This window comes from Oryzias latipes, chromosome 18 (assembly GCF_002234675.1).
Source record: "Oryzias latipes chromosome 18, ASM223467v1".
In the NCBI taxonomy this organism is placed as follows: Eukaryota; Metazoa; Chordata; class Actinopteri; order Beloniformes; family Adrianichthyidae; genus Oryzias; species Oryzias latipes.
In genome coordinates this window covers 3341260-3361923 of record NC_019876.2, presented here as the reverse complement: position 1 = coordinate 3361923, position 20664 = coordinate 3341260, and the positions used below count along the sequence as shown (strand labels likewise).

At 41.0% G+C, this 20664-nt stretch overlaps 1 protein-coding gene across 4 annotated transcripts; it reads right to left on the bottom strand.

Moving 5' to 3' along the window:
• Positions 1-266: 266 nt before the first annotated feature.
• LOC101173413 (NLR family CARD domain-containing protein 3) lies at positions 267-20415 on the bottom strand. Of its 4 annotated transcripts, none has more exons than XM_011487239.3 (9): positions 20342-20415; positions 18042-18120; positions 14934-15038; positions 13712-13902; positions 10354-12127; positions 4415-4588; positions 3413-3586; positions 3289-3335; positions 267-3177 (listed from the first exon to the last, which is right to left on the bottom strand). In XM_011487239.3, the coding sequence occupies exons 2-9, from the start codon at positions 18113-18115 to the stop codon at positions 2645-2647; spliced, it is 3072 nt and encodes a 1023-aa protein (XP_011485541.2). In that variant the 5' UTR covers positions 18116-18120; positions 20342-20415; the 3' UTR covers positions 267-2644. The 4 variants fall into 4 exon arrangements, with proteins under 4 accessions (XP_011485541.2, XP_011485542.2, XP_023821840.1 ...); XM_011487240.3 differs by having other exon boundaries at positions 18042-18117; positions 20342-20401; XM_023966072.1 differs by having other exon boundaries at positions 3062-3177; positions 3456-3586.
• Positions 20416-20664: the final 249 nt, after the last annotated feature.

The window sequence follows — 20664 nt, the reverse complement described above, 5'->3', positions numbered from 1 at the left end:
TGCCCTCACCCTGAAAGCTGCCCTCAGCCTGAAAGCTGCGGGTGGACACTGATTCTAACCCGGCCAGAGGGAAGCCACCTTCATGAGCCCTCTGCAGGTGAGCAGCAGGTGCACAAAGGTGGCACTCCACCTGCAACAACGAAATGATTATTGTTTTTGTGTCTTTATGAGAAACTAAGGCATCAATTCTAAACTTAAAAAAGTTCCCTTTTTCTTGACTTGTATCTACTAAAGAAAAACCAGGTAGTAAGCAGACACAAACAAAGTGACTTCATGAGTTTTTTGGTTTAATAACAAAACAGAGAAACAGAAAAATCTTCATTCCAAATCTCTTTAAAAAAAGTATAAAAAATAACCATGAAATTACCAAAACACATCAAAATCAAACCACTAAAAAGATACAGAACAATAATTAAGATGGACAATGTCTAAAAAATAAACTGTTATTACAAGATTTTATCTCTCTAGGGATGTTTAGTCTTTGTTTTGATGACCATTTGATTTAATTTATTTTTGTTTCAGCATTAAATAGAGCCAATAAAAAAATCCTACAGATTTATCAAACTTAATACAGACATGATGAAACGCATAAATATATTTATTTCAATTGAGAGCTCGGTTTCAGCGTTGTGGTTACCAAAAAACATCACTTTGGTTTTATCTAGGTTCAAAGATAATTTGTCGTAATCCATCCATTATTTTATTTTGTTTAACTCTGTGTTTATTGGTGTGTTCCCTGCAAATAATGAGTTTTAAAAGTTTTGAAACATTGAATATATCATTTAAGTAAATGTTGAATAGCAGCGGGCCCAGAATTGATCCTTGTGGGTCACCACAACTCATCCCTCAGTTTCTGATGTACATACTTCAATCTTGACAAATTGTTCTTTTCTCATTTAATAACTTTTGACCCAAGTTAGCACGAGTCCTCTGATCCCATACACTTCCATTTTCTCAAGTAGGATGTCATGATATTTTGAGAAAACAGCGGAAGATTTATTAAAAAAAAAACACTGATAGAAAAACCTGCTTGAGGAGCACGATAGCACCGTAAATATCCAATGTCGTTTTTTTGTTTCTTTGAGCTCTGTAATAACATCTCCACTCATCTGCTTGCTTTAAAGGAGCTGAATGAGTCTGCAGAGGAGAATCTCCATGAAGAAAGTCTCTGTAAAGCATAGCAGCACACATGCTAACAGGCGGACACTAGCGTGGTAACGCACATCGGCCTAAAAGTTCGTTACGACTCTGGAAAAATAGAAGTATTATCAGGGCAAAGAGAAATTTAGAGAAGTATCTCGATCGTGTTTTGAGATAAATACTTAAAATGACCTGAGCAGTGCTGTCCCAGTACAACAGTGACGGGATGTTAACAGTTTACAGAATATAATGTCCAGTGCTGAAGATGCTCTGCTTCCTGCAATACATTATTATTTCTCTTCATGTTCAAAATTAAACAACAATATAGATAAACGTCTTTAGTAATGTTCACACTTTGCCTTAAAAATACCCATCATGCATCACTATTTCATGTCAACGACAGCAACAGGTACACCTTAATGTAACAGTGAATCGGACGTTTGCTTGTTTTCTCTTTAGCCAATAGTCCAAATTGTCGACTTTTTCAGTAGGTCACAAGTAACAATAATACAAAATGTAAAAACACTGTCTCACAAATAGTAATAAATCTCTCTCAAGACCAATTTTCTACAGCTGCATCAACTCAGTTGTTTAAACGTTAAAAACATTTTTTGGAAAACTTTAAAGCTGCCCTCACTGGAAGAGAGACGATGACAAAGTGTCAAACCGGGGTCGTAGTACCTCTTCTAAAGATTATTCCACCAATTCAGTTTGGATGAAAAAACGAGTAAGTCTCAAAACTGAACATTTGAACGGACCGACTCAGCTGCATACAAGGAACGAAAACTTTCAACTGTAGAACAAATGTACTGTTCTTTCAGATAACTCCATCTGGACAACGGACAAACTTAAACTACACCAGCAAATGGGAAAAATGTTTTTTACAGAACAAAAACGTAGCACCATTAATTCTTTTGGCCAATCTTGTAAACTTGCCTAAAGGATTTCAGATTTTAAGTAAAAAATGTACCGACTATTAAAAAACACTGAAATGCAATTAAAAATCTGAAACAGCTGCCTATTTTACCCGTTATTGATCAGCTTTGAGCACCATGGTTGCATTGTTATTATGAGCTTTGAAGATAAAAACAGACTTAAGTTTAAAAGTCAGAGAAAGACCACAAGCAACTAAAGTCTACACCAAGCCTAAGGAGAAAATAGTTCAATAAAAATGAACTGGCATAAACACATCTAAAACTAAACTGCACAAATGGTACCAGAAGTCATTAGCCATGAAGAACTGAAAGCAATTTGCTAAATTCAAAGAATCAAGGACACCTTAGAAGAAAACTCTAAAAAGTAAACCCCTCAACCTTTTTAGAAATGATTAAAGAAAGATCCGCTACATGAATTAACAAACGTACACTCCTGGTAAACCTGCACTTCAAACCATCACAGACATTCCCTTCAGACTTATCTTCACAATTTGTCACCAAAAGTTTCAGCCCACTAAGAGAGCGCACAATATTTCATGATTCTCTGTCCAATCTGTTATTGATCAAATTCATTTAAGAAGTTCTTCATTTAAGAAGAGAACGGAGGCCTGAAGTTTAAGCCCAACAGCAGCACAGAGAGGCTCACTGGGGGATATTTGGTAGGTATGGAGATGAATGAGATTGTCAGAGGAAACTCTGTAAAAAGACAGAGAGCCAGCTGTCTGATCTACATAGATCCCAACATGACTGGTCTGTCTGGCAGGCAGATCTACTCTGTTGTTGTCATGTAAAGTATAGAAACCATCGTCTGCACTGACCAAACAATACGATGTTTTATTGGTCCCCATCCTGACTTCAGTTTCCTGTCTCACACTGGCGTCCCTCCTTATCACCCCAATGCTAAAAGACCCAGCAGCCTCCACCTCCCAGTAACAGCGCCCCGTCAGCTCCTGCCCACACAACACTTGTTGGTAATCAGGTCCTCCGTTATGACGAGGAGATGACCTTTTGTCATTCCTGTCCCAAGTCACTCGTCTGTTTTCTTCAGAGAGGTGCAGAGTCTTGGGTGTCGTCTTGGGGTCCAAGGTCAGTTTGCAGGAATCTGGAGAGAGAAACTCATTTAGCTTGTCTTATCAGTAGATATGAGTTAGGTCCCTCAGTCGTCCTGATGATGCTGATCTTTGGTTCCACACATTTCTCTGGAACAACTTACATTTTTTAAATCCAGGTTTCATCCTGTGAGTTCCACCATGGTCAAGACTGCAGAAAGAGTACAAACATTTTAGGTCTTGAAATGTATTTGATGCTTTTATTTAGTTGTCTTGTTGTTAAATTACTTTAATTTGCTTAGTTTGAAGTCTGGATCATCTTTTAGTTCACACAGCTGCTTTGTTCCAAACTCTCCTGGATGGTTGTAGCTCAGGTCCAGCTCCGTCAGATGGGACGGGTTCAACTTCAGAGCCGCAACCAGATACTGACAGCCCGTCTCAGTGACGAGACAACCAGACAACCTAATTAAAAAAAAACAGTCTCAACGTCTAACTTGATGTCAAGGCAGTGTACTGTAATTTGATAGTTTGAAAAATGATGCATTCATTGTTCTACCCAACTTAGTGATTAAAAAACAGCAGCGAACAGGAACTGGAACCAATACTAACAATTATCCCCAGTAGTTTGTTGAGAAATAGACATTTGTACTAAGCACATGAATCTCCAGTCTTCCTAAGACAACAGATCCCGATGTAATCCATACCAAGAAAATCATATTGAGATCCCACAAAATTTTGTAGGAAAACATCTCTACCGCAGAAATTCTGCTTTTAGAATTGAATCAGTTAGTTCAACAGGGGCCCAAGTCCAAGAGGTTTGTTTTTGTCCTAGAGGTTTGTTTAATGGCATAGCTTAAAGGGAGGCTACACCAAATGATGAATACTTTACCCAGATTTAGCACCAGTTCATAGCTTACAAATGCTGTAATATGAAGCACCTACCTTTTATCATTTCAGAGGACTGGCAAACTAAAGTCTCTGGACTTGGGCCCTTCTTGAATTAAACAGGGGCGCTGCCATATTGGATAACTAGTGCTGCCATCTATGGGATAAAGCAAAACCCATGCAAGAGGGGCCTAAGTCCAGGAATTTTGCACTTAATGCATTTTAAATGTCAAGCATAGTCAATACATTACAACGGACTTTGATTAGTTCTGCATTTATTTTGGAATTAGGTTTTATCATTTGCCAGCTTCAGTAACTCTTCATAGCTCTTCGCTTCCACTTACTGATCTGGCTGTAGTATGTCCAGAATGCCTTTACTCATCTGTTTATACTTTGGGTCAGTACCTCAGTATCTCCAATCTGCAGTTGGGATTCTCCAGTCCGTCACACAACAGCTTCACTCCCGAATCTGTCAGATCGTTGTTGCTCAGGTCCAGATCTCTCACAGCTGAGCTGGAGAACTTCAGATCAAAGGTCAGATGCTCAATCCAGTCTGTAGTCACTTTGCATTCAGCAAGCCTAGAAGCATCAGGAGAATTGCTCAGTAATCAATTGTTTACCAGTTTGTCAACAAACCATGATGTTCTACTAGCGGCCCCGGGGGGTATTCCAGATAGCAGGTTATGCTAGCTCCCACAGTAAGTTTGAGGCTAAGGAAGTTGATAATCTCAGCTTTCAGTTCCAGAAATGGAGGTATGTTTTAGGGTATGTCAATTGCCATAGCAACTCATGCTCTGAACATAACCTGGTCTGGAGCAGGTTTAGTTGAAGGTTAGTTTGTTTTCAGAGAGGTGAAGCAGCATGGCGTGTCCATTTGAAGATGATTTAGTGGATGAAGAAGCTCAGATAATACTTTTTCCACCGTGAGAGGGTGATAAGACCACATGTGGATGTTGGAAAAATAAACTTTTTTTTACTTTGATCTAACTTAATTATTTTCTTCTGTTAAGATAAATGAATTATTTTTTGTTAAGTCATCCTAAAAATAACACATAGTTTTCAGAAAGTTATTTTACGTTCATTCAAATTAATTTAATTAAGTAGGTGTAACTTTGGTGCTGCTGTTAGGTCGGCACCGCAAGGGATTGTGGGATACCATTCCCTGGACGGATTTGGGTTTAAGTGTGGGTTTTTGACCAGATGTGTTTAGTTGTTTAGCTGTTTTACTGTGTTTTGTCTAGTTATTTGTACTGTTATATTTAAATGTTTCTGCACCATGAGTGAGAGGGAGGGAGAGGATGATGAGACTTTATGGCACCACTAGTGCTCCTTTATGCTATAAGAACTTAAGTTAAAGTCAGAGCCAGGTAAATACACTATTCATATTACAAATCCACATTGAATCATTCATTTTAATGTTATAACAATGAGTATATCTGCTGGCTCAAACTTAGACATATGAGAATTCAAGAAGTACAATAAATAAAGATGGGAAAGCATTTAATTGAATTGAAGTAATATGACATTTAGTTAAATATACATGTCAATTTGAGTTGTAAAAAGAATTATTGATTTGGATAGACGTAAGAAATTAGGTTGAATAAATTTAACTCAGCTCGGTTGGTAAGGTGAGGACTGTCATGCAGGAAACCCGGGTTCGATTCCCAGGGCGGAACGAACAACTAATGGTAATGGAAATGGGGCAATTACCATAACAATGGAAATGGGGCAATTACCATAACAAAGATGGGCAATTACATCACCCAGTGAGGGTACTTGGGCAAGACCCCTAACGTTAATGCCTACCTCACAACATGAGAGACAATGAACCACATGTCATGCCGGCACAGACGTCGCCCGGCCAAACAAGGTCTGCGTCAGGTGCTGAGGAACCAGAGCACCCTGATGGAAAGTGGGCTACTGGAACAAGACGGAAATGGACTAGATGTGAGAACAAGGTTCTGTTAGAATGCTACTACTCAAGTAATCCCACCCAGAGGGGTTACATGCAGAGAATGTGGAATGAATGGATGCTTCGAAACCCACAATCAAGGCTAACTGCCAAACAACTGGTAGCTCAGTGCTCTAACATCCACAAACGGCAACTCCTATTACAACTTGAGATTGAAGCAATACAATACAATGCCACGGGAGAGCCAGAACAACAGGTCAGAGAGGAGGTTATGACACACTCCCACCCTGAGATTGGGTACACAGCCCCAACAACCACAATTACGCTGACCTGAAAGACAAGATCATGTCTACAATGAACACTAGGCAACCCCGACACCAACTACAACGGTTAAGTGACGTACCTGAAAGTTTACTGAAAACTGTGAATGAAGCATTGAGGGCAATTCCTACCACAACCATCACAGAAACCAATGAACTGGTTTACACTTCAGCAGCAGTGATCCTTGAGATGCTTGGCTACAAGAGCAACCATGGAAGAAAACAGTACCCACCATGGAAGCAACGGTTAGAGGCCAAAATCAAGGCAACTCGGAAGGATGTGAGTAAGCTGACAGAGGTACAATGAGAAAGCAAGTACCTAAGAGATACAGCCAGATGCCCATACCTGAAGCACTGGAAACTGCCAAACAAAGGCTCCTAGCCTTGAGCAGCCGCCTAAAGAGGTACACAAGAGACAATGAAGCCAGACGAATAAACAGGCTCTTCGCAACTCAACCTGTAAAAGTGTACGCTCAGTGGCAGGTTCAAAACAGCCGAGCAGACCCACCAAGGCTAGAAACTGAACAGTACTGGAAAAATATATGGGAGAAACAGACAGCACATAACAGCAATGCCCAGTGGCTGGTCTCTCTGAGAAAAGAACATAGCAACCTCCCTGAACAGAATACAGTAACCATCACAGTGGCAGACATCCAAGAAAGAGTCTCAGGTATGAGGAACTGGACAGCACCGGGCCCTGACATGATACATGCCTACTGGCTAAAGAAGCTTACCGCACTCCACGAGCGCCTGGCGGCACAAATGAACCAGCTGCTAAGAGATGGGACTCACCCCGAATGGATAACGGAAGGGCGAACGATCCCTCAAAGGGTGCAGTCCCATCCAACTACCGGCCAATAACCTGTCTGTCCGCAACATGGAAGCTCATGTCAGGCATCATTGCAACCAAGATAAATAGGCACATGGATCAATTCATGAGTAACACACAGAAGGGCATTGGTAGAGACTCCAGAGGAGCCAAACACCAACTCCTGGTCGACAGAACAGTCGCTCAAGACTGCAAGCCACGACACACCAACCTGTGCACAGCCTGGATTGATTACAAGAAGGCCTATGACTCAATGCCACACACATGGATCACTGAATGCTTGGAGCTGTACAACATCAACAGGACTCTAAGAGCCTTCATAGGAAACTCAATGAAGCTGTTGAAAACCACACTTGAAGCCAATGGGAAGCCACTTGCACAAGTGTCCATCAAATGTGGGATATACCAAGGTGATGCTCTGTCCCCACTGCTGTTCTGCATAGGTCTGAACCCCCTCAGTCAAATAATCACCAAGACTGGCTATGGATACAGACTCAGAAATGGGGCCAACATAAGTCACCTCCTCTACATGGATGACATCAAGCTATATGCTAAGAGCGAGCGTGACATTGACTCCCTGATCCACACCACCAGGATCTACAGCACTGACATTGGGATGTCATTCGGGCTCGAGAAATGCAGCCGGATGGTGACAAAGAGAGGCAAGGTAGTCCACACAGGAGGGGTCTCACTCCCAGAAGGAACAATAGCAGACATCGAGGACAGTTACAAGTACCTTGGAATTCCACAGGCAAATGGCAACCTGGAGCAGGCAACAAGGAAAGCTGCAACAGCTAAATACCTCCAACGAGTGAGGCAAGTCCTGAGAAGCCAGCTCAATGGCAAAAATAAGACCCGGGCAATTAACAGCTACGCACTGCCAGTTATCAGATACCCTGCAGGAATAATAAGATGGCCAAAGGAAGAGATACAGACCACGGATGTTAAAACACGAAAGCTCCTCACCATGCATGGAGGGTTCCATCCCAAATCCATCACCCTGAGACTGTATGCTAGCCGCAAGGAAGGAGGCCGAGGACTACTGAGCGTAGAAGCCACTATCCAGGATGAAACATCCAAGATCCATGAGTACATCAAGCTCAAGGCCCCAACTGACAGTGTGCTCAGTGAATGTCTCAGGCAATGGAGAGCAGAGGATACAGTGCTGGAGGACAGATCCTCATGGGAGGACAAACCCCTGCATGGGATGTACCACCGGACCATAACTGAAGTGGCTGATATCAAGAAGTCCTACCAATGGCTAGAAAGGGCTGGCCTACAGGACAGCACCGAAGCGCTCATCCTGGCAGCCCAGGAACAAGCCCTGAGCACCAGAGCAATAGAGGCTCAGATCTACCACACCAGACAAGACCCAAGGTGTAGGCTGTGCAAAGAAGCGCCTGAAACAATCCAGCACATAACTGCAGGGTGTAAGATGCTGGCAGGGAAAGCATACATGGAGCGCCACAATCAAGTGGCTGGAATAATATACAGGAACATGTGTGCAGAATATGAACTGGAAACCCCAAGGTCAAAATGGGAAACACCTCCGAAGGTGGTAGAGAATGAGAGGGCAAAGATCCTGTGGGACTTCCAGATCCAGACTGATAGGATGGTAATGGCGAACCAACCAGACATTGTAGTGGTGGATAAAGAACAGAGGAAAGCCGTTGTGGTGGATATGGCAGTGCCAAGCGATGGGAACATCAGGAAGAAGGAACATGAGAAACTGGAGAAAATACCAGTGACTCGGAAAAGAACTGGAGAAAGCCTGGAAAGTGAAGGTGACAGTGGTGCCTGTGGTAATTGGAGCACTCGGGGCAGTAACCCCCAAGCTGGAGGAGTGGCTACAACAGATACCTGGAAAGACCTCAGACCTCTCAGTCCAGAAAAGCGCAGTGCTAGGAACAGCTAAGATACTGCGCAGGACCCTCAAGCTCCCAGGCCTCTGGTAGAGGACCCGAGCTTGGAGGAGAAACCACCCGCGGAGGGTGAGAGGGACGGTTTTTTTTTATATATATATATATATGCGTCACAATGAAAATAGAAATGAGATAGAAACCCGTGCGTTTATTTTGTCTGTTCTTTTCTCCAAGCAGAAACTCTGTCTTTTGCTGATGATGCAGCCGTGTTACTTTTTTGATGGAAGTATAATCTTCATATGCCTTCATTACAATCTCAGACTCCGTCTCACTGAAGTATGGTGCTCTCTCTTTTCCCCCACGCGTTTCCATGGCTACTCCTGAAATCGGCGATCCATTCAGAATGTCTTTATGTACCTGACGTGCTCGTGCATTAACTCAGGTTTACCAAGTGGAGCATAATTACGCTAACTCATATCCGGTCTTTTGGAACCGACATACCCAGAGTAAGCAAGTTCAGGGGGACGTCAGCCAGAGTTCAGGGTTGAAGTCAGGCTAGTTTAAACGGGCCTTCTGGAATACCCCCTGAAGTCTAAATATCACCAACAAATCACTGAAACCAAAAATATATTAAAGATCATAATGACAATTCAAAAATCAAAACAAATATTAAAAAAACGAGATAACATTTTAGAAATAAACACAAAATTCCAGAAATCAAAATTCTATTCCAAAAAAAGGAAACAAAATAGAAATTTGAAGTTTTGGAGAACAAAAGTAATTTCCAGAAATCAAAAGGAGATGTTAAGACATAAAACACAAAAACCCTGGAAAAGGTAGGAATTATGGGACATCACTGATTGGATGATTATATTTGATTTTTGACGATTGAGTTTTTTAAGTGTCTTTAATGTTCGCATACGTTTTTGGATTAGTAAGGACGACAGCCTTTATCATTTACCACATACCAAATCCTTTCTAAATGAAATAATGAACAAATGTTATCATCCATTCGCAGACAGCCTCGAGAAACTATAAGGGGAAGGGAGAGGTTCTGGTAAGAACAGTTAGAAGCGATGGACAAACAATTCCTTTTACAGCAATGACTGATAAGGCACTAAGAAAACGTAAAACTGTAGACATACAAAGTTGTTGTGCCTCATCTGCTGTGTGATGACTGAACGATTGATGACCACAAGCATAGACCTCCAGATGGGATTACCTCCAATGAAAGTAAAGGTACACTGGCAGCAGAAAAGTTGATGGGCAGGTTGACAGACCTGAGCATTGAGAACATTTGTGATAGCTTGAAACCCAGAACACACTCGATAATTTTAATAGACAAACAGGAGAGACAAACACAGCTTAATGGTAAAGTGTCAGAGGCATGACAAGGTCTAGTATCAGAGATATGAACTTACACAGCCTTCTTGCTGCTCCTCACAGCTGGTATCAGCCTCCTTCTGCCTTCCTGTGACGTTTTGTAACTCTTCAGATTCAGTTCATCTAATTCATCCTTGGAGACCAGCAACATGAAGGCCAGAGCAGAGCAGTGAAGAGGAGTCAGTTCTGTTTCTGAACGATCTGACCGTCTCAGATACTCCTGAATCTCATCTTTGACTTTGTGGTCTCTCATCTCCACCATGGTCTGGAAAATGTTGATACAACTGTCTGGAGACAGGGTCTTCCTTCGAATGGATTTGAGGTACGTCAAGATTTTCTTGTCTGTATCTTCCTTTGGATCCAATGGGGTCAGCAAACCGTTGAGGACTCTCTTGTTGGATTCCACCATCAGGCCGAGGAGGAATCTCAGGAAAAAGTCCAGATGACCATTCTTCTTCTCCAACACTTTGTCCACTGTCTTTTTAAGGAGGTCAAGTAAAGAATTTTCTTCTTTCAGATCAAGAAAACTGACGAGATCTCCAATGTCGTTGGTAGCAAGACATTCATAGATGTAAAGAGCTGCAAAGAATTCCTGGATGGTAAGATGGACAAAGAAGAAGACCTTTTTCTGGAAGAAGACTTCTTCTTTTCGGAGAACTGTGTTACAAAATCCAGAGTAGACAGATGCTTCTTCTACGTCAATCCCACATTCTTTCAAGTCGTCCTCGTAGAAGATGAGGTTGTTCTTCTGCAGCTGAACAAATGCGAGTTTTCCAAGTTTCAGGAGGAAATCTCTGTGACTTCTAAGAAGTTTTTCTTTGCTTGTCTCACTCTTCTCAAACTTTCTGCTTTGGCGTTTTGTCTGGACAAACAGGAAGTGGGCCATCATCTCAGTCAGAGTTTTGGGGGTTTCTGTATCTCCACCTCCTCTAAAAACGTCTTTAAACAAGATGACAGAAATCCAGCAGAAGATGGGGATCTGGCACATCATGTCTAGAGTTTGTGAGGACTGAATGTGTGAGATGACTCTTTCAGCGAGACTTAAGTCTGGACTCAGTCTCTTCCTGAAGTATTCGGCTTTCTGCGCATCGTTGAACCCTCTTATCTCTGTCACCATGTTCACGTACTTTGCTGGGATTTGATTGGCTGCTGCAGGACGAGAAGTTATCCAGATGTTTGCATTTGGAAGAATGTTACCCTTGATGAGGTTTACGAGCAGATTTTCCACAGATGTTCTTTCACTGATGGATGTTATTTTGTTGGACTTGTGGAAATCTAGCTGGAGTCTGCTTTCATCAAAGCCATCGAGGATCACCAGGATCCGGGTTTTGTCAAAACCCACCAAGTGTTGGAGGTTTGGCAGCGCCGGGTGAAACTCACTCAAGAATTCCAGAAAGCTCTTTTTGCCTCTGAACAAGTTCAACATACGAAATGCAAAACTGAAAACAAAATCAAAATCTTGGTTTTCCCGTTCTTCAGCCCAATCTAGAATGAACTTGCGGACAGCAAAAGACTTTCCAATGCCTGAGACTCCCTTCATCAGGACGGTCCTGTTGGGTTTCTGATCAGGAAAGAGTTTGAAGATGTCCTTCAGATCAACACTACAACCAGACCTGGATCGTTTTCTGCGTTTGCTTTTCAGGGGTCTGTACTCATGCTCAATATATGGTTCCTCACTTTCTCCACTGATGATGTGGAGCTCTGTAAAGATGCTCATCAAGTAACTGGGATGGTCACCATTGCCCTCAGATGTCTCTGTAAACTCATTTTTCATTGCTTCTTTTAGGATCTTCTTTGATTCCAAGATGTTTCCTGAAAGTAAAATTGTATATTTTCTATCTTTGATTGTTTTTAGGTTCTGTAGACTTACATGTAAAAATAGATACGAGAAATCTTGATAAATAAAATATAGCTTAATGAACTGTCACTGACATCTGCTGTTTTATTTGCTTTTACCTTGTTACATACATTCACCAGCCACTTTATTAAGAACACCTGTCCAACTGCTCCTTAAAGTAAGTTTTTAATCAGCCAATCACATGGCAGCATCTAAATGCTTAACAAGTAGAAGTGGTCAAGATGATCTGTTGCAGTTTAAATTGAGCAGCCAGCAGAATGGAGAAGAAAGGTGATTGAAGTGAATTGAACATGGTTGTTGGTGCCAGATGCTGCTCTGAGTATTTCAGAAACTGCTGATCTATTGGGATTTTCACCAACAACCATCTCTAGGGTTTACCAGTGAGTGGCAGTTCTGTGGGCTGAAACGCCTTGTTGATGTTGAAGGAGAATAGCCAGACTAGTTTATGCTAAAAGAAAGGAACAGGAACTTGAATAACCACTGGTTACAACCCAAAAATACGTTCAACCCATTTACCAACCCTGGACAATAGAAAATTGGAAAACGTTGTCTGGTCTGATGAGTCTTCATTTCTGCTGTGACATTCAGATTGTAGGGTCAGAATTTGGCGTCAACAACATTAAAGCATAGATCCATCCTGCCTCGTATCAACGGCTCAGGCAGGTGGTGGTTGTATAATGGTGTGGGGGATATTTTCTTGGCACACTTTGGGCCCTTTAGTTAAGCAGCTGAATAGCTTAGCTGTCTATGTGCAGGAGGGGAAAATGAGAAATCAGAGTGCGATTCTCCGGGGGGCCCAATGAGCAGTCCAGTGTGGGTCCTTCGGCAACATCCTTCACACTACTGCCTAAAAATGTAGCCACAAGAGGGCCCAAGCCAGGGTCTCAATGTGCCGGTCCCAAGCCTGGATAAAATACAGGATTCTTTCAGGAAGGGCATCTGACGGAAAAGAAAAATCTCTGCCGAACCAAATATGTGAACCAGAGAAAGCTGATTATGTGGTGACCCCTTGACTTTGAGTCCGTTAGTACCAAGTGATCATGGTTCCACTGTTCCACAGCCTACCTTAGTGTTGCTGACCGTATCCATCCCTTTCTGACCACAGTGTACCCATCATCTGATGACTACTTACAGAAGGATAAAGCCCCATGTCATAAAGCTGGAATCTTCTCAGACTGGTTTCTTGAACATGACAATGAGTTGACTGGACTTAAACAGCCTCCACAGTCTCAGAACTCAACCCAGTAGAGAATCTTTGGGATGTGGTGGAACAGAAGATCGGCATCATGGATGTTTAGCTGACAAATCTGCAGCAACTGTGTGATTCTGTCATTTCAACATGGACCAAACTCTCTGTGGAATTTTTCCAGAACCTTCTTGAATCAATACTACCAAGGATTAAGGCAGTTCTGAACCTGGCAGTTCCAACCCGGTACTAGTAAACTGTACCTCATAAAGTGGCCGGTGAGTGTATTTTTCTTTTTTAACAACAGAAATGTTTTTAGTAACAGCAGTAAAAAACAGTTAAATGACTTTACCTGCATCTTCCTCTGTAGATTTCAGTAATTTCTCTGCACACTCTGGACAGTGACTTTCTCCTGGAGAGTCTGAGTGTTTCAAACTTGAACTCAGACATTGTTTACATGACTGATGTCCGCATAGAAACTGAACAGAGTCCTTCAGCTCCTGAGTACAAACGGAACAGCTGAGCAGCTTCTCACTCTCTTGGCTGCAGAAAGAACAAAATATCAATGTTATTTGTGTTTTTGTTTCAAACTAAATTAGTCAGTAAGAAGTCAGTCCACAAAATAAATGAAAAAGTCGATCATCATTGAGATATCAGCCTTTACGATACAAGTATTGCAAAAGACGTCATAAACTGCAACAAAGGATTACCTTAAATGTTAACACACATGTGTAAACAGACAAATCACTATGTTCAAAATTAAAAATTAAAAATATATAGAAATTATATATAAAAATAAAGAAAAAATTAAAATATATTAAAAAATAAAAAAAAGCCCAACACTCACTACCTACATTGTTCTTAATTGTTGTCCATGTTATTTTTGGTCAGTACTACCACAAAGGTAGATAATGTTCTTAGGAGTGTTTCCCCAACATACAAATTCTTACTTGTTTGCTATTCAGAAAAGTCACAGTATCATTAAAGTCATGTTGAATGTTGCAGTGAAAAATAAATGATGTACTAGTTGTTTTTAGTTTGGCTATTTGTTTATGTATCACTAGTCATATTGTCATCACATTATTGATCACAAGTATTACACATGGCAAGTTTTCTTCATATCGTGCAGCTCCAGTAAGTAGTCATTCTCTGTCTTGTCTTTGGTCTCTTTTTGAAAAAAATAACTCAAAAACTTTACAATAGAGAAAGGAAAAGAAGGCTTTTCATTTTAAAAACAGGGAAATGAAACTATTTTGAAAGTTGTTCTTCCCATTACATCAGACAGCTCTAACCTCAGCATCCTTTAACCAACATCACCACTGTTCCTCCTTTAAAACTGTCTCCATCTGTTTCCCTGCAATAAACTTCTAAAAATCTACTATGAAAAAAAGGAAAAAAGCACTGGATTATGTTCCCTGGTGGTTTCATGTGTGTGAAATTTCAGGAACGTTTTCATCAAAGTGCTTGAATTTAAGAAATGTAAAATTACAGAAAAAAACAGAAGCTCAAGGAAATAAAAAGACACATTGGTCAAACATGAGAATGGAACATCTGTGTTTTCATTTTACACTTACCTTTCTATTCCATCATCACTAAAGTTTGGTGGATTAAACTTGGACCTGTCGCTCTTAAGAGACACCCAGCTGTTATCCGTGGATTGAACATCAATCCCACCAATACTAAAAAACCAGAATCATCCACATATTAATATTAAATAAAGAAATAACATTTAAATGTGAGACACAAATGTTCTTTTAAGTCCCCCTGTGACATTTTTATTTAAAAAAAATGCTCCCAGTGGCAATATTATGATGTATCTTGAACATAAAGGTTTTTTTTAACCAAATCCAACAACCTAAATGTCTCAAAAAGCCATATTTCATGTTTATCTGAGGCTACTGTTTGCAAAATCTCCTCTACATGGGCGTGGCTATTTGTGCTGAGCTGAGCAGATCTAACATAGATCTTCACTTGTGCAAGACGGAATTACACAACTTTGACAGAAGGCAGGGCAACAACTGACACCAACTGAGCCTATTCTTAAAAGTTTTTTTGTTTTTTTAATTTAATATAGGGACAGCACATATTTATGAACATTTCTGTCAATATGCCAGAGTTAGCCAAAGGGCTATTTTACATCTGCAATCCAGAATTACATATTTACATAACATTACATACAGCGGTGGACAAAATTGTTGGTACCCCTCAGTTAAAGAAAGTCCACAATGCTCACTGAAATGACTTGAAACGTTCAACAGTAACAATAAATAAAAATTTATTGAAAATTAAATAATCCAAATCAGCCATTACTTTTGAGTTGTTGATACTTTTAATATTATTTTAAAAAACACACTAATGAAATAGGGCTGGACAAAAATGATGGTACCCATAACTTAATATTTTGTTGCCCAACCTTTTGAGGCAATCACTGCAATGAAACGGTTTCTGTATTTGTCAATGAGCCTTCTGCACCTGTCCACAGGTATTTTGGCCCACTCCTCATAAGCAAACTGCTCCAGTTGTCTCAGGTTTGAGGCTTTCTTATCCAAATGTTTCAGCTCCTTCCATAGATGTTCAATGGGATTCAGATCTGGGCTCATAGAAGGCCACTTCAGAATAGTCCAAGGCTTTTCTCTCAGCCATTCTTGAGGGTTTTTGGCTGTGTGTTTTGGATGGTTGTCCTGTTGGAAGACCCATGACCTGCGACTGAGACCAAGCTTTCTGACACTAGGCAGCACATTTCTACCCAGAATGCCTTGATAATCTGGAGATTTAATTTTACCTTCACAACTTCAAGACACCCTGTGGCAGATGCAGCAAAGCAGCCCCAAGACAGAACTGAGCCTCCTCCATGTTTCACAGTAGGGACAGTGTTTTGGTTGGATGCTTCATTTTTGAGTCTACCAACATAGAGCTGTGCCTTACCAAACAGCTCCAGTTTGGTCTCATCATTTTCCCAGAAGCTTTGTGGCTTGTCAACATGCATTTTTGCAAATTCCAGTCTGGCTTTTTTATTATTTCCTTTCAACAGTGGTGTCCTCCTTGGTCGTCTCCCATGAAGTCCACTCTGGCTCAAACAACCACGAATGGTGCGATCTGACACTGATGTACCTTGATCTAGGAGTTCCCCTTTAATGTCTTTGGAGGTTGTTCTGGGCTCTTTGGATACAGTTCCAACTATCCGTCTCCTCAGTTTGTCATCAATTTTCCTCTTCCTCTTCATCCAGGGAGGTTGGCTACTGTCCCGTGGGTCTTAAACTTCTGAATAATATGTGCCACTGTCGTCACAGGAACTTCAAGCTGCTTAGAGATGGTTTTATTGCCTTTACCTTTATGGTGTCTATCTATAATTTTGTTTCTAATGTCCTGGGACAATTCTCTCCTTCGCTTTCTGTTGTCCATGTTCAGTGTGGTTCACACCTTTTCACCAAACAGCAACGTGACTATTTGTCTCCCTTTAAATAGGCAGACTGACTGATTCTTGGTTTGAAAACAGCTGTGATGTCAATTAAAGGACATACCTGAGTTCATCATGACCCCCTGGACAATTAGTTCTCAGTCTTTAATGGAGGTACCATCATTTTTGTCCAGCCCTGTTTCATTAGTTTTTTTATTTAAATAATTCTATTAATCAACAACTCAAAAGTAATGGCTGATTTTGATTATTTAATTTTCAATCCATTTTAATTTATTGTTACTTTTGAACCACCATAAGGCGAACATAGAAGTCTTAAATTTTCTCCAAAATGCACAGAGCAGCCCTTATGTGTTGTTGTGTGACTTCGGTAAAGAGGACCTAGAAGAGAACAGCACGAGGACGGTTTCACAAAAGTGACAAACACACCCCCCTTTAGACTGTGCAAATCCAGTTGAGCGCACAGAGGGAAGTGACTATGCTGGATCACCGCTCAGTTAGGATTGTTAAGATTAAAATGCGGGGTCCCTCAGTCAGAATTGCGCGGTTGTAAGGTTCCTCACTCAGTTCCGGAATACGCTGCTCAGTTGTCTTTAGGCCCTTTCACTATAGAAGCCATGAAACGCCACAGAGAAAGAAAGTGACTATTCGCACGTCATTTTCTAAATACATGCAACCAGAACTGAACTTCTTTTTGGCAGCATGGACTGAGAGGAAGGGCCCACTTTAGGATTACAGGTTATGGTTAAACTGCGTTCACACCGAAAGCAATCCGCAGCAGAGGCGGCCAGTAACAATGTTAAGATGATGGTTCAGGCGCAACCTGAGATACAGCGGTGCGATTTGAGCGACGGACACGGCACAATTTGGTAAATGTCTGGCAGAAGCTGGATTTCAGCAGCGCAAGTTGGTTTCCATCTGATTCACCCAACAGTACCCGTCCCGGCTACTGTTGGGCAAAGGCAGGTACACCCTCGACGGTCTGTCACAAGGTGGATGGAGCTGGATCCCGGTCTCTAGGCCGGCGACCTGTCTGCCAGACAGAGAACCGCTATGGGACGGGGATCCGGCCTGCTGGGGCCTCACAGCTCATAAATTCAAATGATTGACAGCGATTTCAAAGGAGAAATACTGCAGCTTTGTGCTTCATTTTCCCGCATTTCAAACTAAAACATCCAACACTGACATGAGAGACGCTTTGATGTTCCTGCAGCTTCAGATCTGCTTCCTGATGGCTGCAGGTCACTTCTGTTCAGGTAGATCTCACCTGTTGGAGGCTTCAGAGCCGTCATGCTGCGGGTTTGTCCTCAAAGATCTTCTCCTCTTTTTCCCATCAGACATTTCTGCTACAAACAGGAAGAATGAGATACAAATTATGTGTTTTTTCAAAGCCAAAACATTGTTTAACAGGTCGATATCCTGCTTTCCTTCAGCTTTTCCGAATAAACTAGATCATAAATATAATCAAATTTGACCTTTGGCACACTAAAGAACACTTTTTTTATGAAATATTGTTATATTTTAACAGCTCGTTTTCACATCCAGAACTAAGACGACTCGATCTCTGAGGCTCCGCCTTTCACTCTTTGTGGGTTCTGCCCATTTGATGATGTCATCCTAAAATCCGGCCTCGTCAGTGGGACTGTGTTTCGCCCACGAAAACAACCACTTTTGCAAAGATGGAAGTTCATATTGTGCAAATAAAAGGAAAGCGTATAGCTGATCACCGCTAGTTCCACAGAGAAAGTGGGTGTGTGTGTTAGCCTGGGGGCGGAGCTGGCAGCGCAGACTCTTACTGGAAGGGGCGGTTCCTCACTTTGTGACATTACAAAGTGAGGAACCCACTCGTTTTCATGGATTGGGAGGGGCTGGTACTCACAGCCCAGGTTTTTAGAGGAATACTCAGAAATGGATGAATGCATCAAAATACAGTAAACCCTTGTTTTTCGCGGGGGTTACGTTCCAAAAAGACCCCGTGATAGACAAAATCCGTGAAGTAGAAACCTCTATTTTTTTAAACTAGTATTATACAATTAAATACTCTATTATACATTGAAAAGAAAGAACAAACCAATTTACAGGCTCAAGCATTTGTTTCACAAATAAAAGTACTTTAGAAACATTTTTTTCAACAAATAACTCTGTACTGTACTGTCAAATAATTTTAATGAATGTGAACAGAAGGCTTCAAATCGCGGAGATTAGCCCCTCCCACCGCGACCCGAGTATTGGATTAAACGGGAGAAAATTTAAAATGATTACGAAAAAAATACAAAGTACAGTGGGACAAACAGTGACTCAGGTGTATTTCACTGCTCTTCAGACTGAGCCGCTGCATCCTGACTCCGCTCTGCAGTGTTTTCTTCTTTTGAAGCCCGCGGTGCAGCTGTGTTTGTTCGGGAGAAGAACAAAGTGATTGGCAGTTGCTGTCGCTCTTCTGCTTTGCAAAAAGATCCTTATACACCGACATGCCACCATCAAGAGAATTTGCACGTAGTAATGAAAATTTGGCAAGCTGTTTTACGTACGTGTACATATTAAACTGCAACGTTAATGACGTGCAGGTAGAGAAGAAGCAGAGTGACTTTTTAGCCAATCAGAATGCAGAACACGATGCACCATGCAAATCTGTGAAGTAGCGAAACCGTGAAAAGCAAACCGCGTTATAGCAAGGGATCACTGTATCACTTTGGGATTGTTTTTTGTGAGGAATTAAGATTATAAAACACTTAAACGCTCAGAGAAGTTGATTTTGCTGATATAGGTCCTTTAATTCAAAATTAAAAAAACAGCAACCTCTAACTCTCAATTCCGCTGTGGCTGAACTTCCACATTTCATTTCTTTATTTCATTTCCTGAATCAAGTCAAGATTCTAACTGATTCTCTTTTTTCTCAGCAAACCTGCATGTCCAGAACCAGAAGCTAAAAGTCTGTTCTTACCTTTTATGCTAAATATTTCACAGAGCAAAAACAAATCTGTGAATGTTTTGAAAGAGTCCATAGGAGCCTGGACCTGCAGCTCGTTTTTTATAAAAAGGATGTTTGTTTTAATGATGTGTAGAAAAGCAGAACAGAATCTATGAAAGTCTGTTCACGTTAAGAAAAGTGATGTTTGGCTTCATTCCAGGCAGCAGATCAAATTTCTAGAAAGCTGTATTGTCTGAACATGAAGTTCTTTGTCTGCTGGATTCTCTGCAGATGCAGGAAGACAAACATGTTTCAACAGGAAATGTTCTAAAAAAGATGGAATTTCTACCATTTTTCCCTCATTTCTAGTAGAAAATGAGTTTTTTACTAACTTGCTTTTTTAAACAGAAAACAAAAAAAAGAAGAGAATAGAAAAGTCCTACGTCTATTCATAAATCATAAATAAATTCACTCATAAAGCTGTAAAAGTATAAAATGTCAAACACTAAAAGCTTTATGATGTTTAATTGTCTGAAATGAAACAAGCTCAGACACACGTGGAGATGAAGATCTTTCTAGTTTCATTTTAGACAAAGAGGATTTCACTGAAGTTAATAAAAACAAGGAAACTATATAAATATATACAAAAATAATCTTACTGTAAATCTGCTGCCGTTTTGTTTCTTATAGTCCCACAAATGTGAGACTTAATGAAATGTGTGCCTTTAGGAGTGAGGGAGGAGTTTCTGTGAAGCACGTTAAATGGGAAAGTCTGCAACATGAGGGGGGGGCGGGGGATCAATCATGTCGAGGCTTGTTGTTCATCATAGAAAAGGTTGTCATTTGTCTCCACTGTGGTGAAGTTGGTTCTATTTTGGATATTGAACAGACAGTTAGCGGTGATCCCCGGCAGTCTCTCTTAGGGAGCGTCAATAAATTAACAACTGAATGAAATGGCGATGATTTAGACACAATGCTGTGC